The sequence below is a fragment of the Loxodonta africana genome, chromosome 15, assembly GCF_030014295.1.
Source record: "Loxodonta africana isolate mLoxAfr1 chromosome 15, mLoxAfr1.hap2, whole genome shotgun sequence".
NCBI lineage: Eukaryota > Metazoa > Chordata > Mammalia > Proboscidea > Elephantidae > Loxodonta > Loxodonta africana.
Window position 1 is genome coordinate 56,113,439 of NC_087356.1, and position 27,755 is coordinate 56,141,193.

General features: G+C 42.3%; 1 protein-coding gene across 3 annotated transcripts in view; it reads left to right on the forward strand.

Moving 5' to 3' along the window:
• The window catches only part of ARHGAP32 (Rho GTPase activating protein 32), a 416,313-nt gene extending 389,758 nt beyond the window's left edge, over positions 1-26,555 (forward strand). For all 3 annotated transcript variants that reach the window (XM_010597126.3, XM_064268864.1, XM_023557053.2), the window contains 11 exons: positions 941-1,043; positions 4,968-5,112; positions 5,614-5,696; positions 7,377-7,484; positions 7,780-7,925; positions 8,523-8,718; positions 10,902-11,047; positions 13,646-13,717; positions 15,816-16,697; positions 17,367-18,346; positions 20,115-26,555. In XM_010597126.3, coding sequence (XP_010595428.2) covers positions 941-1,043; positions 4,968-5,112; positions 5,614-5,696; positions 7,377-7,484; positions 7,780-7,925; positions 8,523-8,718; positions 10,902-11,047; positions 13,646-13,717; positions 15,816-16,697; positions 17,367-18,346; positions 20,115-22,373 — 5,120 coding nt within the window. In that variant the 3' untranslated portion in view covers positions 22,374-26,555. The remainder of the gene's footprint in view (positions 1-940; positions 1,044-4,967; positions 5,113-5,613; positions 5,697-7,376; positions 7,485-7,779; positions 7,926-8,522; positions 8,719-10,901; positions 11,048-13,645; positions 13,718-15,815; positions 16,698-17,366; positions 18,347-20,114) is intronic.
• Positions 26,556-27,755: the final 1,200 nt, after the last annotated feature.

Here is a 27,755-nt window from a genome sequence, read left to right on the forward strand (position 1 = left end):
ATTATAGGTTTGTAAGTGATTATATATATATCATATACTTTGCAGGTTTTGTTCTAGACCATAGGTCTCAGGGTAGCTGTTGATTTGTGTCAGGCACTCACTGAGGTAACCAGAGAGAGTGCTCATCTTTCTTTATACTTGTCATTAGAATGCCCCTGAGTGAGGACCAAACCAAACCCATTGCCGTCGAGTTGATTCCGACTCGTAGCGACCATATAGGTGAGAGTAGAACTGCCCCATAGAGTTTCCAAGGAGTGCCTGGCGGACTTGGACTACCAACCTTTTGGTTAGTAGCCATAGATAGCACTTAACCACTATGCTTCCAGGGTTTCCTGAGTGAGGACAGCAATATGTTTAAAGATGGGCAGGATGTTAAAAGACTCCATCTATTTGAAATTGCTTTGTCCTTTGCATTATGTTGGTGTTTTATTTACTGTATAAAATTGGAATTCGCCTTAACTATGAAATGATAAAGGAAGCTCTTTTTAGAAGTGAAAAATTCTAGCTCTTAGAGGCAGTATGGTGTCCGGGATAAACATTTAAATTTATATATCCACTCAATGTGTATAGAATTCACCTGAATGGATGTGTTTTTTTCGTCTGGCATGCCGTGAGTACTAAACAGCTCACCGTACCATGTGGCCTGACCTAAATGAGTCCACTGCAGAGATGTCTCAGGGAGATTGGCCTGATAGTGTGTGGACTCTTTCACTGAACAAAATGTCCTAGATGGACTATTGAGGAGCTGAACATCTAGTTTAGAGGCAAAATTAAGTAAATATGCCTTCATTGTTTTTTGTGGTAAATTACCCCACCCCTTTTAACATTTATTTACAAATTTTGTTTTGCTTATGAAAATGAAGAGGTTCTCATTTTTTGGGTGATTTTGGTTCCAGCGAATACTGCTAATTTAATCTATGCCTTTAAAAATTATCTTTAGTGCCCCAGGTTCTTCAAAGCTGTACAGCATTCATTGAGAGATATGGCATTGTGGATGGGATATATCGTCTCTCTGGCGTTGCTTCCAATATCCAGAGATTACGGTAAAACCTTACGTGACGTTTTTCTTTTTCATTCCTAATATAACTCATTAAAATGAAATTATTTCAAAATTGAGTTACTCACTTCGGTAACTATAATTTTCAGTAACATAGTTTGGGTAAGACAGGAAATAATATCCATGTCGTTTTCTGTGTATATTTTCCTAACTGGCCTGTCCTTGTCTGCATTATCTGAAAACCATGTCTTCTTAACTTTTTTACTACTTCTTTTTTGTCTCTTTACAACTGTTTGAACATGGGGAGATTTTTGAGCCTCTGGCAATATGGTAGGCAAAATTTACATTATAATAAAATTATTCTTTAGTTCATAATTAAAATTTATAAAAATTTTTTACTGTGCTTAAGGAGAGAGTTTACACAGCAAATTGGTTTCCCAGCTAACAATTTCTACACAAATCATTCAGGGATATTGATTACATTTTCCCACAATGTGTTCTTATTCTCATTCATTACATTCTGGTTGTACCATTTCCAGTACTTTAGTTTCCCTGCCCCCTTACCTTCTCATCTTTGCATTAGAGTCATTTTTGACCATTTGGTCTCCTATAGTTGATTTTTTTATTTTTAAAGAAGCTCATTACTCATGGATGGTATGCTTTATTTTATGAGCCAATTTGTCATTTAACTGGTAGCCAGGCAGTACCTAGTTTCTTCCCTGAGTCTTTGGTTTCCTTTTTTCTCTTTTGTTTCAGATGGGAAGAGACCAATAGTTGTATCTTAGATGTCCGCTCACATGCTTTTAAGACCCCAGACACTACTCACCACACTGGCCTGTGGAACATAAACTTTATGAAGTATATTATGCTAATTAACTGAGTTGTCTTCCCTAAATCTTCAAACTCTGAAAATCAGTCTTGCTAGGTGTTTGTCTAAGAAGCATCTGTGCCTGTGCCCCCGTGTGGTTTATTATGTATATGGATGTACATGCATGCTTACAACATACTGTGTGTACATATGCCTGTAATTTTACCTGTGCTTACGTATGTACTCACACACATATACACACTCATATATCTATGTACCTGTATACAGATTGGTATAACCACACAGGCTTTTTGGTGTTTCCAAATTATATTTGTCATCTAATACACCAAAGACATCTTTATCTTTTGTATACTTTGTAGTGACATTATTTACCTTGGTCAAGCTGCGTGCACTTTACCCATGTTTGATGCTACTGTGCCCATCACCAAAACTATCAAGTGTCTACTTTCTTGAGAATGCTTTCCCCTTCCCGTCCCCCACCCATTCCTGTTAGCCACCAGTGAGCTTTGTTATTGTTGTTAGGTGCCTTTGAGTCAGTTCTGACTCGTAGCAACCCTGCATACAACAAACTGAAACACGTCTTGGTCCTGCGCTGTCCTCACAACCGTTGCTGTGTTTGCATCCATCATTGCAGCCACTGCCTCACTCCATCTCATTGAGGGTCTTCCTCTTTTTTGCTCTCTACCAAGCATGATGTCCAAAGTACGTGAGATGAAGTCTTGCCATTCTTGCTTCTAAGGAGCATCCTGGCTGTATTTCTTCCAAGACAGATCTGCTCTTTCTTCTGGCAGCCCATGGTATATTCAATATTCTTTGCCAACACCATAATTCAGAAGCGTCAGTTCTTATTCGGTCTTCCCTTATTCATTGTCCAGCTTTCGCACGTACGTGAGGTGATTGAAAACACCATGGTTTGGGTCAGGAGCACGTTAGCCCTGAAAGTGACATCTTCGGTGTTTAACACTTGAAAGAGGCCTTTTGCAGCAGATTTGCCCATTGAAATAACATCGTTTGATTTCTTGACTGCTGCTTCCCTAGGCATTGATTGTGGATCTAAGTAAAATAAAATCCTTGACAACTTCAGTCTTTTCTCCATTTATCATGATGTTGCTTATTGGTCCAGTTGTGAGGATTTTTGTTTTCTTTATGCTGAGATGTAGTCCATACTGAAGGCTGTGGGCTTCAGTCTTCATCAGTAAGTGCTTCAAGTCCTCTTCACTTTCAGCAAGCAAGGTTGTGTCATCTGCATATTGCAGGTTGTCAATGAGTCTTCCTCCAATCCTGATGTCCCATTCTTCTTTATATAGTCCAGCTTCTCAGATTATTTGCTCAGCATACAGATTGAGTAAGTACAGTGAAAGAATACAGCCCTTACACACACCTTTCCTAATTTTAAACCATGCAGTATCCCTTTGTTCTATTTGAACGGTGCCTCTTGGTCTAAGTACAGGTTCCTCATGAGTACAATTAAAATGAGTGATTGTCTCTGTCTTCTTATAAAAGTGCAATCATACAGTATTTGTCCTTTTGTGATTGACTTATTTCATTCAACATAATGTCCTCCAGCTTCATCCACATAGTACGATATTTTGGGGACTTGTCATTATCCTTTACAGCTGTGTAATATTTCATTGTACGCATGTACGTACCACATTTTGTTTATACATTCTTCGGTTGATGGGTACATGGATTGTTATCCATCTTTTTGCTATTCTGAATAATGCTGCAGTGAACAGAGGTGTGTATATATCTATTTGTGTCACTTCTGTTAGATCTCTAGAGGAGTATATACCTAGAAGTGGGATTGCTGCATCATAAGGTATTTCTATTTCTAGTTTTTTGAGGAAATGCCATACTGGTTTCCATAGTGGTTGTGGATAAGTGTTCCAATCTCCCCACAACCTTGCCAGAGTTTGTTGTTTTCTGGGATTATTTTATCAATGCCATTTTTCCAGGGGTGAGTTTGTATCTTGTAATTTTAATTTTCATCTCTCTCATGGCTAATGATCATGAGCATCTTTTCATGTGTTTGTTTAAATGTCCTCTTTGGTGAACTGTCCGTTCATGTCCTTTGCCCTTTTTTAAATTGAATTGTTCACCTTTTTGTTGTTGAGTTTCATAATTAATATTGATAGGAGTGAAACCTTTTCTAATCTCCTCTGCCCCTGTTTCTGTAGTGCATGCTCAGGTATGTGTGTGCTACATATTCCACCACACCCTCCCCCAGTATCTTCTCAGAGACTGAAGGAGTGGTTTCCTATACACCAGCAACAGAAATTTTATTTTTGCTTAATCTCTTGGGTTCTGGTCTATTCTTCATGTCATTATCCTGTCTTTTCACGTGGCACATGGTAATTGCCATTACCCTGTAGGGATTTTAGTTGACTGTAGAGCCCATCTCTGAAGACTAGCTGTTTCCAGGAATACCTGTTAGAAAGCACTTAATTTGGTTCTTGTACTAAAGACAGTTTCAGTCTTTAGCTTCAGACACAGATTGTCCCCACACATTAATTTCTGGCGTTTACTGCCATGTCTGTGGATTCATGTTAATTGACCTCCTAAAGAAAGGGAGCTTAATCTGCCTTCGTATTCTGAGCACAACATTTATTTCACTTACTTCAGTTGCTCAGGTTTTACTGTCTACCAAAATGTAATCCTTGCTGGGCATTACTTCATATGGATTCTGGCTTCCTTCCCTTTCTTCAGTAGAAGGTTCCTAAACTATAGAAATTATATCTGAGCAGTTGCTGTACATAGTTGTTCATGGATCAGCTGCCACTCAACCCTAGGTTCTAGAATCACCAAAATACCAGAAATTAGGAATCCTGTTTTCAGTACGATGCAGTAAGAGCTGCTCATTGACATAAGTTTCAGAGATGAGTTCGTTACATGAGTTCATTGTAATGTTAAGGGTACACCCTTAATTTCCACATGAATAGTTACTTGTTTTATGATCAGACATCCAGTTACTGCTGAAGTTCAAATATAACTTATAACGAACATTCTCATTTGAAGAAAATTGTTAACTCAGTAAAGGAGAGGTTAAGACTTATGGACTTTTCTCTCTGTTTTTATATTATGTACTCGCCTTCCTTCAATAAAATCTTTTGGTTTTGTTTCTCTTACCTCTGTTTTTGCCAGCCATGAATTTGACTCTGAACATGTTCCCGACCTGACAAAAGAACCTTACGTTCAAGACATCCATTCTGTAGGCTCTCTTTGTAAGCTGTATTTCCGAGAGCTCCCAAACCCGCTGCTCACCTATCAACTGTATGAGAAATTTTCTGTAAGTACAAGGAAATTTTGAATCAAGTTCATTTTGGACCTTTGTTAGGGTTTTATTTTAAACATCATAAAGATTGCTTTGGTAACATGTAAGAAATAGTTCTGTGGCTAAAAGGGCTGCTTTTCCTATTTTTTAAGGATCATTGCTGGTTAGTCCATGGTCTTTGCTGTTTTCATATTGTCATCCTTCTAGTTTCTGACTTTGAGCCACTAAGCTTACCTCCCTTACTATTGGTTACCATTAAGCTTTTTTAAAAAAATTATATTTTTGTAGATTTTAATGTCCACATAGTGTGGAGAAACATAAAGTTTTAAGTTCCTTGATGCTGTGTTGTGTTTCCTCATTTAGCATCAAAGAGTAGAATGAGTTAGTCTCACTAAAAAAAAAAAAAAATTTTTTTTTTTTTTTTTTAGTCTCACAGTGAAAACTAAATTGTAAGTTAAGAATTTTCATTTTTACAAGCCAAACCAACTGGTTTATTTTCCATTACAATTGCTACAGGATGCCGTCTCAGCAGCAACAGACGAAGAAAGGCTGATAAAAATTCATGATGTCATCCAGCAGCTCCCCCCTCCACACTACAGGTAAAACACATAGTGCAGAACACCAGCCAAAGGTGTAAGTCCGTTGATGTGTAAAACTGGTTTTTCTCTCTGAGGGCTTAATTATTTAAACTTCTATGAAGTTCTTTTTTTCCCAGAACAAATTTCATTAATAAAGACATACGTTTACCTTTATATTTATTTCTTTGTCTTTGTGTTCCTGGGCCTGGCACACTGCTTGGCATCTAATAGGTATTTAGTAAATATTGAATAAATTAATGAACAAATGAATGGGTGACTACAACCACTTTATTTATCTATTTTCTTTTAGGTTTTGCTGTTCTTTATGGATTTTGTTACAGCTGTTGCGAGCTGTTGATAGATGAACAAATGGTGTCTTTGGTTGTTTTAATTTGCATTTCTTGTAAAATACCTTTCTGAAGTGCCTTAGTCTTTCCCTTCCCTCACCTGTTCCTCTTCTGAATAACAAAGTACTATATTGTTTTCTAAACACATTTCTCAAGTATCCCACCTCTGAACAGTGTCCAGGCCAGCCTCACTTCGACCTGTCTGTGTGCCGTATTTAACCTTGTGCAGGAGGGACAGAGAATTACAGTTCTCACTGAAGAGCAGCTGCGGTGGCTGGTGTTGAAAGAGCAGGGCTTTGAAGCCAGGCTGACCTTCTTTGAATCCTAGCACTGCCACTTCTCCATAAAATGGGGATGGTAGTACTGTTCTTTTTAGGATCATTTATTACGAGAACTAAATGAGATAGCTGGTAAAAGCATGTTGAAGAATGCTTGTTTTCTAGTTGTTATCTTCCTTTTCCTCTCAAATTCCTGACAGGCTCATCTGAATTTTTAAGGCACATAGGTGGGCCAGAATTTAACTTTCATTAGACCTATTTTAAATAATGGAGTCTTATACTGCTGTCCTTCATTCATTGTCTTTAATTATTTTAATCCCTATCCAGTTAGCAAGGAGCACTTTGAGAAAATAGGGTACCCGATAGGTAATACCTCTCTCTGTGTGTGTATTTGTCTGCTTTAATTCACATTTAAGCTGATCATGTTTTATTTCCAAAAATGCTCTTCCCTGTTGTTTAACCGCAATATATATGAGGCTGTTTAAATAAGGAAAACTTGGAATGGACAAAATGAACTAGGGCATGAGATTTGAAGTAGGCTCTCTTTTTCAGAAGCACGTTATTTGGTGCCTACTGGAGTTTTTCTTTCAGCTCCTCTGAGATAGTTGGATGTTGTTGTTTTCCTCCATAGGAGAGGAGTCCATACCTGTCCTGTTAGTGTTTCTGCTGCAGGTAGAACAGCGTAGCTTCACAGAATCCTTTGGGGCAGAAAGTAGCTCTGGCAGGGAATTCACTTCACGGGACCCTGAAACTACATACCTAATAGTCGGGAGTAGAGATTGCTGAAGATCTGTTAAAAACTAAGGCTAGTTTTCTCAGAGCCGGTCCTGCCTGAGACTCATTTCTTATCGCATCTGCCTTAGGCTTTTGTTCTGTATCCAGAACGTTTTCCTGACAATTCTGTAGTAACAATAATATTCAAACCTATTAGACAGCAAAAAAATGTACTAGATTTTGTAAGGGCCCTTTTTCCAGTTTGCCATGGAAAACTTAGAAATTAATTAGTGGGCTTTTTTTATGTTCTGCACTGGTACACCGTATTTCTTTCTGCTAACATGTCACGTTTCATTTTCCAGAACACTGGAGTTCCTGATGAGACACTTGTCTCTTCTAGCCGACTATTGTTCCATCACAAATATGCATGCAAAAAACCTCGCGATCGTTTGGGCTCCAAACCTGCTAAGGTAATTTACATTGGACTTAAAAAAAAATTTTTTTTTTATGACCTTAAGTAGAATTAGTCACCTTCAATAAAAGTCTAATTCATCAGCATTCCCGAGGGTACATTTTAAAAAGGAAAACTAATCTGCTGTTTTTATGAGCATCTCCCTAAAAGAGGCAACTGAGGCTTAGTCAGGGAACTGTCAAAATACGATTTCTAGCTCTGGTTCGTTGGTGAGTTACGTGTTTAAAAAAAAAAAAGTTCTTTAAGACTGCTGTCTTTGGAGCTCTCTGATGGGCATGTTGTTTACCCCCCAGGTCAAAGCAGATAGAATCTGCTTGCTTCAGTGGGACAGCGGCTTTCATGGAAGTGAGAATCCAGTCAGTGGTTGTGGAATTTATCCTCAATCATGTGGACGTCCTCTTCAGTGGCAAAATCAGTGCTGTCATCCAGGAGGGGGCAGGTAAGGTGAACGCAGATTTTGTCTTCTACCAGGAACGTATTTCTAAACTTCGCAAAGGATAGGAAATTGTGAATTCCCTACCTAAATTTAAAGAAATGTTAGATTTACATTTAGCAGCTAATTTAGTCCCATTTTCCAAAATGCACAATTTCACAGTTATTTTGTGTGTATATAGTGAATCCTACATATTAGACCTATTGTGAGCTTAGCTTTATGACATATTTTAAAAAAATGACATGGCACCTGTGATTTATATGTATATAAAGGTCATAATATGGAACAGAAGAAAAAATTTTCCAAAACTAAAAATAGCTGGATAGTATCCTTTTCCGGTATCCTTTAAGACAGGAAAATAGTTAAACTGCTTACAGAATTTTAAAAATATATATGTCAGTGTTAACTTGGTACGTCCCATTTTATTCCTTACTTAATATAAAGCACTATTATTTTTGCCGTTAAAAAAATAATGAAGAATATTTAAAAACAACACAGATAGATGGGTAGACAGTCAGATTCACAGCCACACACACACACATTTTTCCCCCTGCTGTGTCAAAATGTTTGATTCTCTCCATTGCTTTCCTTTTCCATCCAAAGCTTCTCTGTCAAGGCCCAAGTCCTTGCTGGTTTCTTCTCCTTCCACCAAGCTGCTGACGCTGGAGGAAGCCCAGGCACGAACACAGGCTCAGGTCAACTCTCCAATTGTAACTGAAAATAAATACATCGAAGTCGGAGAAGGACCTGCCGCACTTCAGGGAAAGTTTCATACTATAATTGAGTTCCCACTTGAAAGGTAAAATTTATTAAATCTTTGCCAGAATATGCTTTTCATGGCCATATATTATCATTTTTTTTTCACTTTCAATCTTGTATTTAGTATTACTCTATTAATTTTAAGGAGCCCTGGTGGCAAAGTGGTTAAGTACTCTGCTGCTAACCAGAAGGTTGGTGGTTTGAACCCACCAGCTGCTCTGCTGGAGAAAGATGTGGCAGTCTGCTTCCATAAAGATTTACAACCTTGAAAACCCTGTAGGGAAGTTCTACTCTGTCCTGTAGGGCTGCTGTGAGTCGGGATTGACTCGATGGCAGCGGGTGTGGTTTTTATATTAATTCAAGAGGAATCCCAGAAAAACCTGTGTATTTGAATATAGATGATACGTAACAATTCTTAGGCAAAGATGCAGGTGATCCACGTAAAGCATTACGTCACGGGTTTTAAAAAGAAGAACATCAATTGCGTGGGGAAAATTGCCAGGAAAAGTGATATCCTTGTACCATATAGGCTTTCATTTTCTCTCTGAGGTGTGTTATCTAGAAATTTGTTGAGAAAGAAGCCGTTTTGGAGTAGCTTGTCCTGAAAGTAATGACTGCACTTGTTTGCCATGGGCCCCATGTAAAGGTTAGACCAGATCTGTGGCTCTCAAAGCCTGGTCTCCCAGCCAGCAGCTTCAGTGTCATCTGGTAATTGTTAGACATGGAGATTTTCCAGGCCCACTCTGGACTCGCTGAATCAGAAACTCTGGGCGCAGGGCCCAGCATCTGTCTTTTCCAGAGGTGATTTGAATACTTGCTAAAGCTTGAAAGTCACTGCTCTTTGCTCTTCGTGTTCCTTCCAGCTCTGAAATTCTTTGAAGAAATGATAATGAGAGCATGGTTTCTGTATCTTCTAAGTTATGCTATGAAGCCTAACGTATGTGAAAGTCCTTTTTGATATCTCTGCCACTCCCTGGGCTATTACATGGGAAAGTGAGGATTCCAGCCCCCTGGATTGAACAGTGCTAATAATGAAGGAGATCCTGGTGGTGTAGTGGTTAAGTGCTACGGCTGCTAACCAAGAGGTCAGCAGTTCGAATCTGCCAGGCGCTCCTTGGAAACTCTATGGGGCAGTTCTCTGTTCTACAGGGTTGCTGTGAGTCGGAATCAACTCAACGGCAGTGGGTTTGGTTTTGGGTTTTGGTGGGAATAATGATGGAGGATTAGTTTTTCCACATTTCATGTACCCCTCTCACTTCCTTTCCCTTCACGTTACTAAAAACGTCCTGATAACAAGAAGAGCATGCTCTAACTTCATTATCCTGAGGTTGTCTTCAGCTTCTTGATTTTACACTTTAGCGCCATAACTTTTTCGGAAGTATGGAGTTGTTGTGTACCATCAAGTCGATTCCAACTATATGACAGACTAGAACTGTCCCCATAGGGTTTTCTTGGCTGTAATCTTTACAGGAGCAGATTGCCAGATCTTTCTCCTGAGGAGCTGCTGGTGGGTTCAAACAACTGCCCTGTTCAGTTAGCAGCCCAGTTCTTAACCATGGCACCACCAGGGCAGTGCTGTCTATTACTATTAGTGGTTAAGTGGTTAAGATAGACCTGGGTTTCAGCCCTGACTCCACCATTCACCAGTTTTATAAATTTAAGGAAGTGACTTTAAACTTTGTGTCTTAATTTCCTCAGCTATAAAATGAGAATAATAGTACCTACCTCATCTGGTTATATATTTCCATGTGGTAGATAATGCATGTCAAGCCCCTAGCACTGTGCCTGGCATTCGGTATATACTAGTTATTAGTACTTTTCTTCTGTTTGGGCTTGGCTCTCTCTCCTTACAGCTAACATCATTTTCTTTAACTCTGTTTTCTTTGGGCATCTTAGTATTTCTTATTCCCAGAAGTTTCTTATTTCCACTTATTTCCCAGATTGTAACCTTGGATCTAAATATGATGATCTGTATAAAAATTATCTTTGTGAGGGTAGTTACGAATATTAAAATCTACACGTGGAGTTTTCCTTTAGTGCTTTATTGGCAGTTTGGTTGCACTGTCTCGAGTGTGCTGTGTGCAAGGTGTGCGTTTACTCTTTCACCTGCGCCTCTCCAAGCTTTTGGCTCCTCCCGTTATTTGTTTGTTTCTTTTTTAAAAAAACAAGTAAAGATAGATTCTCCGTTGGATATCTTAGTGCAGATTAATTTCTCTCCCATAGGAAGAGGCCTCAAAATAAAATGAAAAAATCCCCCGTGGGCAGCTGGCGTTCCTTCTTCAATTTGGGAAAATCATCGTCTGTTTCCAAACGGAAGCTCCAGCGCAATGAGAGCGAGCCTTCCGAGATGAAAGCCATGGCCCTGAAAGGTTGGTGCAATGTTGCCGAGGCTCCCCAGGTGTGGGCCATCTGAGCACACATTCACATGCTGTCGGCACGGGCCCTGTAGCGGATGTCCACAGCACGTGCCTGTAGATGAGCTGTCTGCCTTTACCAGTTCTTTACCCCCGGGTCCAAAGGAAGTAGAGATAAATTATATATAAATATGTGGGTGTGCTCAGTAAATTATGGAAAATATACGGATTAATATATAATGGGAATGTGGTTGAAAATCCACAACAGATCTGTAACATAGCTTAACATATCGTTGGTGATGAAAAAAATACTGCTGTGTGTTTCAGTTGTGTCGATCTGTATTTTTATAGATTTAAAAAATGACAAAACCGTGTTTCAGCACACCTTTCAAGCCTCTATTATCTACCGAAGAAGCTATCTTTTTCATTAGATAACTCATTGATGAGAGTATCTTACTGGATCATAGAAATCTATTACTGTCGTTGAGAAAACTCCTCTTTTAAAAATAGTTTAAGATTCATGTTTGATGTGAACAGCTTCTGAATCTAGAAGTCTAGTAGAACTTTCTTCTTAGGTAATGTTAGAACGTAGTGTTCAGTTGTTTTAATTCATCATCCATTCAGTCTGCAAACATAAGCTAACCATATGTTAGATAATTTGATAGCAGACTCTCCCTGTAGGTAGAAAGAAAATTCAAACACTTTCCCTGCCTTCAGGGTCTATTTGGGGAGTTACATGTGTAAGAAAGTAAATTTCGAAGCAGGCTAGTGGCTTTTGAAATGAAGGTTTGCATACGGTAGGAATTGTCAATTCTTGTGGGGGGAAGGGCTGATGGTCAGAAAACATAACCTTTGACCAGGGATCTGAAGACTAAGTGAGGATTCACCCAACAGACGAGGGCCCGAGAGTGGTGTTTCAGGAAATGGGAGCAAGATGCAGACTGGTGTGTGGAGCAGGGCCCTCTAAAGAATTTGGCTGAGTCATAGCGGAAGAAGTTCTTATCACTGGGGCCTCATACGCCTTGACAAAGAGTTTTGTCCTACCCTACGTGGAGACTTACTGAATGGTTTCGATACGTAACATGATCAGGTTTGTGTTTAAGGCAGATGGCTCGGACAGTGGCATAGGGAGTATATAGAAGGGGTGAGACTAGGGACCGGACAACTGGCAGACGGTTACAGCTGTTTAAACAAGAAGTGATGAGTGCCCGAATTAAGCAATGAGCAGTGGGGTGGGGTGGACTTGGGAAAGATTTAGGAGGCAGACAGTCTACAGGCCTGGGTGAACAAATGTTTGTGGAGGATGACGGCAAAAGAGGAACAAAGATAATTTTCAGGTTTCTGATTAAATGACAAGGTAGATGGCAGTGCCGTTATCCCTATAGCAGTTTTGGGAAGAGTAATGTGTTTATAGTGAATTTAACATGTAATCATCGTGGGTCTGAAATTCCATAAAGGCACTTCACAATTAGATACACAGATTCAGAAGTAATCAGCCACCATCCAGATGTGAAAACCTTAGAACTGGAGTTTACTGCCCGGGGAGAGCTCCTCCTGGGGTGAGACGAGAGGCAGGCTGGAGCCTGAGTTAGGAAAGCAGTGTTAGAAGGACAGCAGGAGGAAGGGCCCCAAGGAGAGAGTCAGAAGTGCTTAGAGAGGTGGGCAGGCAAGGGGATGGGTACTCTCACCACAAGTAACAAAGGAGGGTTTAAGGAGGAGCTGTCAGCTGTCAGTGGTGCCGAGTGCTGGCAGGAACGAAGGAAGATGAGAGATTTAACAAACAGTATTGGACAAACACGACTTAAGTACTGCATTAGTTTTCTAGGGCTGACGTGATGAATTACCACAAAGCAGGTGGCTGAAAAGCACAGACATCTATTCTCTCACAGCAGTGGGGGCCGGAGTCCAGAATCATTGTGTCAGCAGGGCAGGCTCCCTTGAAGGGTCCAGGGGAGAATTTTTTCTTGACTTTTCCAGCTGCTGGTGTGGCTCTAGGCATTCCTCAGCTTTTTGTAGTGTAACTCCCATCTCTGTCTTCGGATGGCTGTCTTTCCTCTGTGTCCCCCTGTTTTCCCGCTGCTGGTGTGGCTCCAGGCATTCCTTAGCTTTTGGTATTATAACTCTAATCTCTGTCTTCAGATGGCCGTCTTCCCTCTGTGTCCCATCCTTTTCTCATAAGGGCACCAGCCATGATTTAGGGCTCCCTGAATCCAGTGTGATACCATCTTGAAATCCTTAACTAAATCAAAGACTCTTATTTCCAAATCAGGTCACATTCTGAGGTTCCTGAAGACATGCATTTGGGGCAGGGGAGCACTGTCCAACCCACTACGGTACCGTTTCCTGATCTTTAGGAAATAGAAAAGAAGTCTTTTAATTTCTGTCTTTTCTTAAGTTCATGAACCTTTGGAAAAGAGATTTTTTTATGTAGGAAACAATTTGAGAGCAATTCAGCACATTACATAACAGAATGCTAAACTTGAATATGATCATCAAAATGTACACCAGATAGCTTTTGGGATTTTAAATATGTGTAAAGAAAAAATACCGTTGTCTTTCACTATGTATGTAACAAATAGTAAAACCTCCTTTTGTATGGCTTTGACTCTGTAGGCGCGAGGGCGGAAGGCACGCTCCGCTCAGCCAAGAGCGAGGAGTCTCTTACTTCCCTCCATGCAGCTGATGGTAAGCCTGAAAGTGTCAGTTGTTTTATTATATAATGTATTGCATAAAAGAACACAGTAATTGAGTTTATTTTATAAACATGTACTTAATAAATAAGCTACAGACTGTAATTTCCTAAGAATTCCAGTATCTATCTAGTATTGTTCAGATTAAAAGTCTCTGATGTTTTAATGTGGTACCATCTTTAATCTTTTGGCCCGATTACTAGTCAGTTTACATAAAAATAGCTGAACTGTTTTAAGTTAACCGTTTATATTTATTAATGCCTATTGAAAACTAAACTGCTGTTATTAGTATTTCCTTCTTTAGATTTTACAATGTGAGCACAGTGTTACATAGTATAAAATTGAAGTCGTTTTGATATTTAAACCAGAGGCTTACCATGATACTAAGTTTCACAGAGCAGGTTTATCAGATAATTACGCAGATCGTGAGTACAGGGAGAGGGCAACTGGAAGTGGATCCACAAAATGGGGACAGAATTTCATGGTAGGTGGGGAAAAAAGGTTTTGATTGCAACTTAATTTGAAAAGCAAAACTAAAAAAATTATGAAAACAAGTTTATTTTGTCTTCTCTTTCGCAAGAGTGGTATTATGGTTGCATCTATGTACTAATTTTTAAAATTAGAGAAGAACAACCTTCAAGGTTGATTTGGAGGGGGGTATGGTTTTTTTCTTTATTTTTTTTTTACAAAACTGTGTAATAGCAAAACAAGACACCTGCACTGGATGCTTGGCCTGTCTGGAGGGATTATAAAGAAGGTGCTGATTGCAAAAATCATTAAAAGCTTCGCTGATTTCCCAGGGGCTTTTTTTATTCTTAATCCTTTATACTCAAGTCATGCTCTTCTGCAGTGTCCTGAGGTGTCACCATCCTGGTCAGTTTTCTCATCTTCATTTATTCACTCTTCTAACTGTCAGGCCCTCATTGGTCAATGGCTTTGCTTGTGATTCGAGAAGTTCTGCATCACCTCATATGAGTGACTGACATTTTACAAGTTTTCCAAGGTTTTCAGTTCACTGCAGCCAAGAGAATGACCTACGAAAACAGCGCAGTGGGCTGGGTAGATATTAGCGTTAACCAGAAAATAATATCTGAAGAGGTATTAGTTTTATAAGTGATTGATATATTAGTGAATGTATTTATGGTCAGACAACTCCTTCCTCTTTGTGTTATATTTTCATTATTGCAATTCTCATAATTCTAGTAGAAAATTCAGAGGGCTTCTTTTACCACTTGGCCGTTTCACAACATCCTAAGATTGTGTGATACGCTGTCGAGGGGTCTGCCTGAGAAACTCAAAGCCTGTTCTTTTTAAGGGAGGAAAAGTTAATTACTTTTGTTGAAGTATCTGAAAGGAAGCCTTGACTGAACATATGCAAATACCTTGTGGGGCTGTGGAGACTTTTAATGGAGAAGTTTGGTATTTTGGAAATGTGAGTGTGAGGGTGCTTCCTCACAAAATCAATAAATAAGTAAATAATTGCGGCTATGCTGTTGCTGTTGCACAGCCGAGTACTACAGTGAAACTGTGGAGCCAGAATTCAGCGGGGCCGTCATGTTTTTCCAGGTCTCTAAAATTTTCTGCCTTTGACACGCTGCAGTCTTACAACTTTTCTGTCACTCATCTTAGTGGAAAAGATTTGAGTTTTTCTTCTTCGACAGGTTTCTGCCTTACACAGGTTCCAGCTTTTGCAGGTTTTCAATGATTAATTCTACCTCACAATTCATGTGTGAGGTCAATGCAAAAATAAGACACAAAGAAATGAAAACTTGCCCAAAGTCACAAAAATTGTCAGTGTTGGACTAGTAATAGAATCTAAGAGTTCGGAGTCATTTTTCCTCCCCAAACCATCAAATGCTGCAGTTTCCCTAGGATTATACCAGATGTGTGTCTTACTTAGAATCTGGTGTGGGAGTTCTGTTATTTCAAGTTTAAATGATCTGTGTGTACCAAGAGACAGTTACCGGAAGGAAATGAGAAGTAACACTTTCTTACTCCACGTAGTAAGCTGCTCCTGTAATAAGTAGGTGACATGGCCTGATGTCGTGTACCCTGTAACACTCATACTTTGATATTGTCATCCATTTCACCAGGTGATTCCAAGCTGTTCCGACCCAGAAGACCCAGATCTAGCAGTGATGCACTGTCTGCCTCTTTTAATGGCGAGATGCTGGGCAACCGCTGTAATTCCTATGATAACCTGCCCCATGACAATGAAAGTGAGGAGGAAGTAGGGGCGCTCCACATTCCAGCACTCCTGTCTCCTCACTCAGCTGAGGACGTTGACTTGAGCCCACCAGACATTGGAGTGGCCAGCCTGGATTTTGACCCCATGTCCTTTCAGTGTAGTCCTCCCAAGGCCGGATCCGAATGTCTGGAAAGTGATAATTCCTTTTTAGATTCATTAGGATACTCCAAGGATAAACCGAATACCAATAAGAAGGATGCAGATGGAGGTGGTAGCCAGTCTCAGACTCCAGGAAGTACTGCAAGCTCTGAACCTGTCTCCCCTCTTCAGGAGAAACTGAGTCCATTCTTTACCCTGGACTTGAGCCCAGCGGAAGATAAGTCCTCTAAGCCATCCTCATTCACTGAAAAGGTCGTCTATGCTTTCTCTCCAAAGATAGGACGGAAACTAAGCAAGTCACCTTCTCTGAACATATCTGAGCCCATTTCTGTGACCCTCCCCCCTCGAGTGTCAGAAGTCATCGGTGCCGTCTCAGATACAGCAGCTCAGAATGCATCTTCTCCAGCCCAGAACAAAAACATGGAAGACAGTGATGTCACAAATAGATCCCCCACCCAGGCAGTAAAGACAAAAACAAGTGAGCGAGAAGCCCAGGAAGGATGTGAACCTGAAGTCCAGACCCTGGACCAGGTGGTTGCTGTGGACGAGGTGGCCTTGCCAGAGAGAGAGGAGCAGGCCCTCCTGAGCACTCAGAGTAAGGCTGTACCTGCTGGACAGGCACAGACAGGTACCGTGTGTTTTCCTCCGTTCTTTCTTTAAGTTGAGAGGGATCTTCAGTCCTGGGTGCCACCTGTGCCTTTTAAGGGAGGAATGTGCTATAATCCAAAAGAAGGCTTTTCTGGGTGGTGCTGATGGTGCAAAGCCCTAAGTTAAAAGCAGTCAAACAAAAATCCCCCACAGGGCCAGTGGCCCTACTTCAAAACTTCATAAAGTCCCCTTATCTCTCTGGACAGTCAGAATTCGTGGAAAATTTTTGCACAGCTTCGTAGCTCTCAATTCCGTTTTCTCTTCTAATAAAGTATCTGTATGATAACCTTACAAGTTAACAAGCCAGCCTACACCATTAAATGTAAGAAACTACTCTTAAGAACAGTCCACTAGCACTTGCAGCTTGTTTTCTAAGTAGCCTTTTCTGAGCCAGGTGAGAGAGCTTCATCCCCCCATCTCTGTAGCATTCAAGAGGAAACTGAAATCTCTGAATGCTCTTTTAGTTTTCCTTCTGAACCAGATGTGTGTTCTACAGCATTTGCATGTGGGATAGAAGATCATGGATTGTCATTTTGAAATAACGGAAAGCGCCTATTTTTTAATGATCAGATGGGGAATATTTGGCTTTCCATATAAGATAACATAAGCTACCTTTTCACTCTCATTTTTCTTCCCAATTTCCCACTAGGAGCAGTTACCCATGACCCCCCTCAGGATCCCGTTCCTGTCAGTTCAGTCTCTCTTATCCCACCTCCACCGCCTCCGAAAAACGTTGCCCGCATGTTGGCGCTAGCGTTAGCTGAGTCTGCACAGCAAGCCTCAACTCAGTCCTTGAAGAGACCAGGGAATTCGCAGGCTGGTTACGCAGATTATGGAGACATGGCAGTGGCTGTGGCTGAAGACACGCTGCCCAGTTCCTACCCTAGCGTTACTCTAGATAAGGCCTGTCACCACACCGATACACCAGTAGAGCAATTTCACCTCCACAACAACACGCCTGGGGACTGTGGGCAGCCTACACCAGATCCAACAGCTAGCGGGGGTCACACCCATTCCAATGCCGCTGAATCTGGGGAGCAGCTTCACCAAGCAGACTCCCCAGGGGATCAGCCACATCGCACCTGTTTATCTGGGGACCCAGAACAGGCCCAAATCCCTGCAGTTCCCTCAGCAGACTCAGAGAAGCCTAATGAGCACACGTGTTTCCCTGAAGACCAGCCTGGGAAGCCCAGCGTGCCAGCTGTCTCGTCTGTGGACCAGGACCCTTCTCACCTCCATTTCTGCAGTGGAGACCAGCCGCCTCCTCATCCTGGTGCAAGGGTGGATAGGCCCTACCATGCTTCAGAGCTTGCGGACTCCTCTCCCACTCCTAATTTGCCTCGGGACAAAATCTACCCTCCTTCTGGGTCCCCTGAAGAAAATACAAGCACAGCCACCCTGGCTTACGTGACAGCTGTCCCAACAACAGCGGAAGTCAACATCAGGGCAGCCAGCTGGAATGCAGTCGAGCAGCCCCCTGCCACCAGCCTTGCCGTTGCCACCCTTCAGCGTGCTCACAGAGCTGGCCGTCCCCTTCCCCCACCTCCTTCCCAGAGGCCTGCAGAGCAGCTGCCAACCTTGGGGCAGGTACAAGCCCCAGCCAGTATAGGATTAAATAATCCTCACAAGGTAAGAAGGGGGAGCAGCCAGGTGATATGAAGTTTACTTTTTCCAAAGGTATGTCATTTTGCAGCAGGGTATGTCAGATTTGGCGTTTACTTTTCCATCTGTGGCAGGTTTCCATGAAACATTTCCCATTTGAGGGTGGAATCTGCGGTTACCATGATGTTGGTTTCTCTTTGAGAAAGGAGCAGTGACTTAATGACTGTAGTTTAACTATGCCTGCTACCTTTGCTTCCTAAAGGGTCCAGGTTCTTCATAATAATAGTAATTTGTAATAATTCTTTGTAATAATACCAGGAGACGATGAGTGATCGGGTGAGTCAAATCGGGCAGAGGTTTTGGACTTGCATGGTTTGTTTTCAGCTCCATCACTGACTCACTGTGACTTTGGGCAAGTCACCTAACCACCTCTGCTGGTCATTCACATCCACACAATGAGAATACTTGACCCTTGGGACATGAGACATTTGTAAGACTCTGCCTTGGAGACTCGTTAGACGCATAAGAGATTACAGTGTCTTCGGACTTTTCGTTATTTTCTCAACATTAATCAGCAGATTGTCACATAGTCAAGTGCCTGTTTTGATACGACAATGAATGTTATTTGCAGACTACTAAGCTTTCTTCTTAATTCTCCCACTTATAAAAAAGTGCCACAGGGTCCTTGTAGTCACGTTGAAGTAGAAAGGCTTTACTTTCTCATCCTCAGTGGAACACGCTGTTTCTTGCAAACACCTTTCAGGGAGAGCATATTTGTAGCACTGCTGTGGGATAGTTTGGTCTCTGCATCCACAGATCAGGATGGAATAGGGCACGGGGACAGACACCAACCTCTGATTTGAATCCACTTGGGACAAGGCACTTTCCAGCCTTCCCTATACTTTGGGGTTCATAACTGCTCACTGTGTGCAACTCTGAGCCATTTCAAAAATCTCTCGAGAGCGAATTGACTCTGTTTAATAAAATGCTCTTGGTGTTGAGACTGAGCTAGACAGATGGATTAGGTGTATGTTTTTAACCCTTTCATGACTTGTGGAACAGACAGTATCCCGCCCACTTTTTATGGCTCTGGAGTTCTTTGGGAGTATACTTTTCCCACTGGAAGGATTTGCTTCCCTCTAGTGGGGATTTATGTAATGGTGAGAGGCTAAGAAACTGTCTTCGAAGCAAAATAGCTGAGGTATTAGGCAAAACCAGAGGTGCCCCAGGTACCCAAATGGAAGGTACCCTGCAATAAAGCCTACTACCCAAGACTGGACTCCCACAAATCGTGTATTTTCCCATAATATTTCTTGAAATCTATATTAAAAAAGAAAAAATATTACCAATCAAAAATTTAAACACATTCCATGATTCAGCATGCATTCCACTACAAGAACACATGGTATCAACAAAAAATTCAAAGCAGAAAATAATTGGGTCTTGAAAGGGTTAAGCTTAACGGTGTATTTTGGCCAAACTACTTTTTGGACCATTCACTGAGATAATGTTGTTAACAGCCTCGTCCCACATTACCATCTATTATAACTTAGAAAGCCGTGAACAGCTCTGTAAAGCTGGTGGTGGGTATTGCACCAGGGACCAGTGTGGGACTCCTTTCCTAGCATGGGGCAGGCCAGCTTACTGCCCTGTCCACCGTGATCACGTAGCTTGGGAAGAGTCAAGCTGCTACCCAAAGAGCCTCGACATATGGGGTACAAATGTAATAGGATTTGATTCTGTAGAGGGAAGCACAGAGAACAAACAAGCCCATTCTTTTATTGTCTTCCATCAGGTCCCAGGAGTAGCTCCAGCTCCAGAGAAGCCACCTGAGCCTAGAGCTGCTGATGAGCCTGTGTCTGTCTTTGTCAGCGATGGCAGTGCCTCTGCTCAGTGTACCGTCTCTGTGCCCGCTGTCCACCCCGGCCTCCCCGAAAAATCCCGGGAGGGCACCAGGGCCCCACTGCTGCACCTGCAGGCTGAATCTGTTCCTCTGCACCCCTCCTGCGGCTTCGCTGCGCCCATGCCCCCCACCAGGACCATGGAGAGTAAGATAGCCACAGCTGTACATGCCAGCAGTGCAGATGCTTCCAGCAGTTCAAATTATCATTCCTTTGTCACCGCTTCTTCAGCCTCTCTGGACGATGGTTTGCCTGTACAGCTTCCCATCCCACAGCGTAAGCATGCTTCTCAGAAAACAGCTTATTCCTCCTTTGCTAGGCCTGATGTCACCATTGAGCCCTTTGGTCCAGAAAACTGTTTGCATTTCAATATGACTCCAAACTGCCAGTACCGCCCCCAGAGTGTGCCCCCACACCATAATAAACTGGAGCAACACCAATCCTATGGCGCCAGATCGGAGCCGTCAGTCTCTGTGGGGCCTCGCTACAATACTTACATGGCCCCAGGAAGAAGCGTGTCTGGGCACCATGCCAAGCCATGCAGCCGGCTCGAGTATGTGTCCCCTTTGAGCTCCTCTGTTAGGAATGCTTGTTACCCTGAAGATATTCCAGCTTACCCTACCATCCGGAGGGTGCAGTCTCTCCACGCCCCTCCATCTTCCATGATTCGCTCTGTTCCCATATCACGGACAGAAGTCCCTCCAGATGATGAACCAGCCTACTGCCCAAGACCCCTGTACCAATATAAGCCATATCAGTCTTCCCAGGGCCGCTCAGATTATCACGTAACTCAGCTTCAGCCTTACTTTGAGAACGGTCGGGTCCACTACCGGTATAGCCCCTATTCCAGTTCTAGTTCCTATTACAGCCCAAGCGGGGCCCTGTGTGATGTGGATGCCTATGGCACAGTGCAGCTGAGGCCCGTTCACCGCCTTCCCAATCGCGATTTTGCCTTCTATAATTCTCGACTGCAAGGGAAGAACTTGTACAGTTGTCCTGCTCTGCCCACACGTCCCCGGGCCAACGTGATTGGCTATTTCTCTGGTAACGACCACAATGTAGTCAACATGCCTCCAGCCACTGACATAAAGCACACTTACGCCTCATGGGATCTTGAGGACATGGAGAAATATCGCATGCAGTCCATCCGGAGAGAGAGCCGCGCCCGGCAGAAGGTGAAAGGGCCTGTTATGTCCCAGTATGATAACATGACCCCGGCTGTGCAAGATGACCTGGGTGGGCTCTATGTCGTCCACCTTCGCAGTAAATCAGATCCTGGGAAAACTGGACTTCTCTCGGTGGCAGAGGGAAAGGAGGGGCGGTACCCAGCCAAGGCCATGAGTCCTGAGGGAGATGACCGCTTCTACAGGAAGCACCCGGAGCCAGAGTTAGAGAGAGCCCACCACCACGGAGGGTACGGCAATGGGCAGCCAGAGAAGCCCTCCCTCCCTCAGAAGCAAAGCAGCCTCAGGAACAGAAAGATTCATGACATGGGATGTAACCTCCCCGAGCATAGGGCACATCAGGAAGCAAGCCATAGGCAACTGTGTGAGTCAAAAAATGGGCCACCGCACCCCCAGGGAGCTGGCCAGTTAGATTATGGGTCCAAAGGAATTCCGGACCCCTCTGAGCCAGTCAGCTACCACAGCTCTGGGGGAAAATTCGTCCCATCAGGGCAGGAGTCTCTAAGACTGAACCACAAAGAAGTGAGGCTCTCCAAAGAGCTGGAGCGGCCCCGCACCAGGCAGCCTTCCGCCCCAGAGAAGTACTCTAGAGACTGCTACAAAGAAGAGGAGCCCCTTGTGCAGGCCGTGGTCCCACCCCCTAAGCCAGAGAGGAGTCATAGTCTGAAACTGCACCACCCCCCGAGCATGGAGCGGGACCCCGGCGTGCTGTACCAGTACCAGATGCCCAGCAAGCGCCAGAGTGGTGCCACTGTCCTGTCCCAGTACGACAATCTGGAGGTCTACCACTCCCTGCCGCAGCACCCGCGTGGTGTGTTTGGAGGAGGAGGAGGGGGCGTGGGGACATACGTGCCCTCTGGCTTCTTACACCCACAGAACAGGACATACGCCACAGCTCTGGGCCAGGGGGCTTTCCTCCCCACAGAGCTGTCCCTGCAGCACCCGGAGACCCAGATCCCTGCGGAGTGAGCCTGAGCAATAGAGTCGAAGCAGCCTCTGCTGGGCAGTGGGCTGCTCTATTTTTTTTCAATAACCAAAAAGAATAATAATAAAAAAAAAAAAAATTCAACACTACAAACCCCCAACCACGTTAAAAAAAAAAACAACTAATAAATCAGCATCCCTGCCCCCTTCATTACCACCTCTTCCATCTATGGATTGTGTCATTTTGTCATTAAAAGAAAGCTGAATGATCGTAAAGCACTGTTGAAAATCTGGTAGAGAAATTTGTCACAGACCACCCCTGCCAGGTAGGGCTAATTTGCAAGAGCCTGAGGGCTGCCATTAACTGAATTTGAATTTAACCATATCTTTTTCTCCTTAGTATTTGGTGTCTCCTTCCAGCAGTTTACATCCCCTTCCTGGTAGGCTTTAGCATTTACTGTTGGGGTCCTGCCTGCTTCGGCAGCCAGGCACCTCTCCCAGAGAGACACTCCGTTTTTCTGACTTCATTATCCGTTGTCTTCAGAGGGTCTTGTGTGTTAAACTAGAATGGAGAAAGACCTTTCCCTGGCCCTTCAGATACGCCAACTGGACATTTAGCAACATTATAAGAAGTAAGAGATTAAGACTTTAAATTAAATGTTTGATAAAGAAAGTGGTTTTATTTTTTTTTAGAATGGCAGACCATTTAGACCCAGGCTGAACCATCCTGTTTACATTCACAGCTATTCCTTCCAGGTCCATGTGCAGGCTCCTATCACTGCAGAAGGGATTTTTTTATTTTTATTTTTTAATTTAAGGAAACTTTTTAGGTGGAAGAAAAAGTTCTTATTGTCAGCAAGCTTTGTTAGCACCAGAAAACTAAACACCTTTAATGTGTTTCCTGCCTACAGGGTGGTTTTGTTGGTTTGCTTTTCTCCCTATAATGTTTGGTAAATTGAAATCCTAGTAAAACATTTCATACCATTCGTTCTCCTAAAGCAATTTATTTTCATAAAGAAAAACAAAAACCAGCAGCATGGTTTGACTGGATAGACTCATGTTATTACAAATTTACATGTTAATCTGTTTCTAAACCAGAGAACAGGCTCCCTGTGAATTCTTAAAGTCGTTACTAATTATCCATTAGTAATCTGTCAATTTCTGCAGTAAGCCCTGAGCACACAGGAGGACCAGCCACTTCACCAGTCAGAATTCCAGGCAGTTACCATTTCAGTGCTCAGTAATTACATCTGTTTGCTCCCTCTGTACTTGGGTGATCACAGTTTTTATTGTTATTGCCATTTACACCAGCATTTCACGTATCGCTCTTTGTACCTTTATAGACATAATAATCATGTTTAACACCCAGGATTTTCTTCTGAAAGTTGCATTCCTTATTTGACAGTAGGACAGGACACCTCTCTAGCCCAGCTCCTTCCAGTTGTCTTAATTCACCCCATCACCAAAATGCCAGGTTAGCAAGGCCATCCTGTATTTACAAAATAAGTTTGCATATTTACAAAACGCAGTTGTCGTGGCATTCTCTACGTCTTAATAACGCTTGAGTTTTATACATTACTGTATTTTAAGCACTCAGTGTGTAGAAGACACTAGGAAAAGTTCGTTCCATTGACTGGACAATTGCTGCTCTGCTTTTTAAAACTTGGAGTTAACTTATTTAGAGCAAAGGAAGAAATCTTATGAGGCTAAAATCGTGCTGCTGTTATTGCTGTGAAATTGTGTAAAGATTAGGATCATGCCAGTTCCTTTTTTATTTAAAAAAAATCACACGATTGCATTTTAAGGATTTATATTTAGAAAAAGAAATAAAGTTTTAAGAACAACACATTTACGGAATATGTGGAAATACTCTATAAGGTTTTCTTTTCTTGACCCAGAATTGACTGGAAGAATTAAATAGGATTATGGTAGAAATTTTGAATAACGAATGTGAAAATGTCTGTAGAGCTTAGGCCTCTAGGTTAAAAGTGCAGACCCGACTGGTGTAATCAAAATGTGAAGGAACTCTGATGGGATGCTTCCATTCAGCCCACAGACACACCCGGTGCTCTCTATAGGCATTTGATCTTTGGTGAATATGCAGCACTAATTTTTTCACCATAACCATCTTTTTGTCCCGGAAGCACCTCTGAGATCACACCAGCCATGTAAGTACTCACCAGCAGCCTAGAGATGAGGAAGGGCTGGTGGGATCAGCGGATGCACGTGGCTCTCAGGAACTGAGCCCAGAGGAGGTGGCTGAAGTCCTGTCCGGCTTTAATATTTGTGGATTTGTTGTCACACACACTGTTTATTCCTGAAACTATGGTCTGTATTTACAAATACTAACATGAATGCCTCGAAGCAATTTCATATTAATAATAGGTTTTTTTTTAGAAATATCAGGTAAATAGTTTGAATACAGAATAGAGACTCAAATTACAGGTGTAAGTGGGAAACACAAACTCCAGATAAAACCTCGAGTTGTTTCGTTAAATGTATGTGGATGCAGCCTTAACTCTGGAGTCAGTTATTTGAAGGACTTTGCCTGTATCTTTCCCTTCCTAATATTGTGGGGTAGAAATTGGATGGCAAATCACTGTGAGCCAGGTTACCTCAACATAGTTCACCTTGTGTGTGACTCACAAATACAGTAACTGAACGTTAGCACTTTCAGATTTGTGACTTGGAGCATTACGGTCAAGGAGATGGAGCAGCCTTATGCATTAGACCCAAATTTGATTCCCTCGATATTGTCGTAGCCATGTCTCCAGATTTCATCTCTTCTGGCAAAATTCTGATCCCCTAGTTTCAACAGGTAGTTTGGTTTGATTGAAATACATATCCCTTGGATGTCTGGCTAGAGACTTTGCTGACCACCTCAGAGGTGTCGTTTTCAAAAAATCGATTTCATTCAAGCCTTATTGCTTACTATATTTATTATCCTTTTAAACATGCAAGTACCTGGAATAGTCCAGGGGTAGGGCCTTCACATTTCTTATAAAGGCAAAGCAGTTTTTAAAATTTAGGGTCAGGTCGAACAATTCTAGGACTAATACTTCTTTAAAGAAGAGGGACCAATCAGGTGAGCGGGGATAGAAGAGTAGGAGGTGGCGTTTGAAGCAGCAATAAACGCATACGGTGTAAATCTGAGACGTGCGCCTTTAGTTAAGGAGCCTGCAAAGTCCATTTCTCTCTGTTCCCATCCGTGTCGGTCACCCATCCGGTCCGTCGGCAAAGTCTCACCTGAGCAGAGTGTGGAAGGAAATCAAAATGAAAGCAAAAGTATGTCGGAAAGTTACTTCCAGTGGTTAGAGGCATGTGATTTTCAGTACTGTGTGTTCCAGAAATGGCAGGAATGGTGGTGTATTTTAACTGAGTGCAAGGTATTGTCAGTGTGCACAGAGGGTCGTTTTTTCCTTACCTGATTAGTACTGTTAATGTTCAAAGAATTTAAAAAAAAAAAAAAAATGGTTGTTTTGCAGTTTAGATTCTGAGATAGCAAAACCTGATTTTTTTTTTTCAGCCATGATCTGCATGAGGGAAGCATCCTAGAAAGTCTTAGCTCATACCTTTGGGTTCTTAACTTTAATTTATACAGTTTTTTTTACGTTTTAATATTTCTTGTGAACTGGTGTAAATTGTTAATGCACATAAGCTTGTGTATTTTTGTAAATAATTTGTGATTTATTCCTTGCCCCATATGTAAATATTTAGTCTCATTTTTTTTCCCCCAAACTTATTTGAAGCTGACTTGTGGATTTTGGGTTTTGTTTCTTTGTTTTGGTTGGGGAGGGGGGAGGGGATTTTGTACTCCGATAATCCAGATGGAGATTCTTGTGGTTTAACGCAAACGTTCCACTGAAAACAACTCAAATATCAAAATTATTTCAGGTTAAAACAAACTTCTTTGTGTATGTGTTTCCTTTTTGACTTCATATGAATTATAACAAAATAGGTGGGAGTAATTAGGGTATTTGGACCAAAAGACAGGCATTATATGACACCTTTTATGCCCGGCCACACATCCGCCACGTCAAACACTACTGTCCTTGAAATCACAGAAGCCTCGTGGTCCGTACCGGCGTGTAGGCAGACGTGCCATACCCAGGGCTGTGCTGCAGGATCATTGCTGCTATGCCCTGGCTCCCCAAGCTGGGAGGTTCCCAGAAAACGGAATCGGCTTCCTATCTCAATATTCCCACAGAGCACCTGGGGCATCTCCTGTTTACTTTCCAGGGTGAAATGACTGGAAAAGAATCACTGTCGTAGATTTGGTCCTCTGTGGCCTCCTGGCATGTGGCGAGCCCAGATGCAGACAGCATCCCGGTGAGTTGCTGGAGATTTGAACTGAGTACTGCAGCAGCCCAGCAGCCCAGCTGCCCAGTGGCAGGCCCGGAGCTTACTCCTCTGCCAAGGCTCTTCCAAAAGAAAGATTTTAGTATCGCCCAGGATTTTTTTTTAATGTCAATATTCAGCCATCAAAATATTGGTTTTTGTACTGGGAATCATAAATTACACATCATTCCTCACTTTTCCTGTTAAAGTATTGGGGGCAAATCTGTGCCAGCAATAGGGGAAATGGCCTAAATGATACTGGGGAGCCAGCCAGCCACCTTTTATACACCTGCATACCACACTCCAGACTCGAAGCAAAGATAGAACATGTGCTTTCAATCAACACTCCCAGACCTGTGTATGTGTTCCCATGGAAACTCAGCTCAAATGGAATTAAAGACATGCATGACATTTCCACTGGGTCTTACGCTTGATTTTCTAGGACGCTCATTTACATGCCCACCATTTCATCACCCGGCTCCCTTCAGACTAGTGAAAATGTAGCTCCTACCTCTGAGAAAAGTGATTACCGCTGAGGAGTCTGTGCCAAACCCACTGGTGGAGTTTGAACTTTCAGTTATTTGTGGTTTTACAGGAAAAGGCTCATTTTAAGGTAGTGCTGATTTTCCGTATTGCAGTAAAGCTTTGGGCAGCTGGAACCCACCAGAAATAAGGCATTTCACGTGGCCACATAGTGGAGACAGTAATGTTTAAAAAGCAAAATTTTGAGTTTTGCATTTGAAATACTTCATTAAACTATTTGCAGAATATATTTTAAACTGCAAACTTTGCTGCCAGTGTACTTAAAGGTCCATAATTCATGAAGTAGTATACAGGTGTACCCTCAGGGACACATCGAGATAAAAGGAGTGTCTGCTTCTGTACCAAGTGGCCGAACACCACGGCACTCCTATTTTGTATCTTTGTTTTTGAAGTTTTTCTATATCCCTCTTTGCTTTCTGCTGCCACTTCTATTGTCTGTGAACTACCTATAAACATTCGTCCTTTTTCTGTTTGTGATTCTAATCTGTCCTGAAAATCATGTAAGTAAGCTTGCCAGCAGAAGAAGTTCTGAGCTGGGGGCCCTGG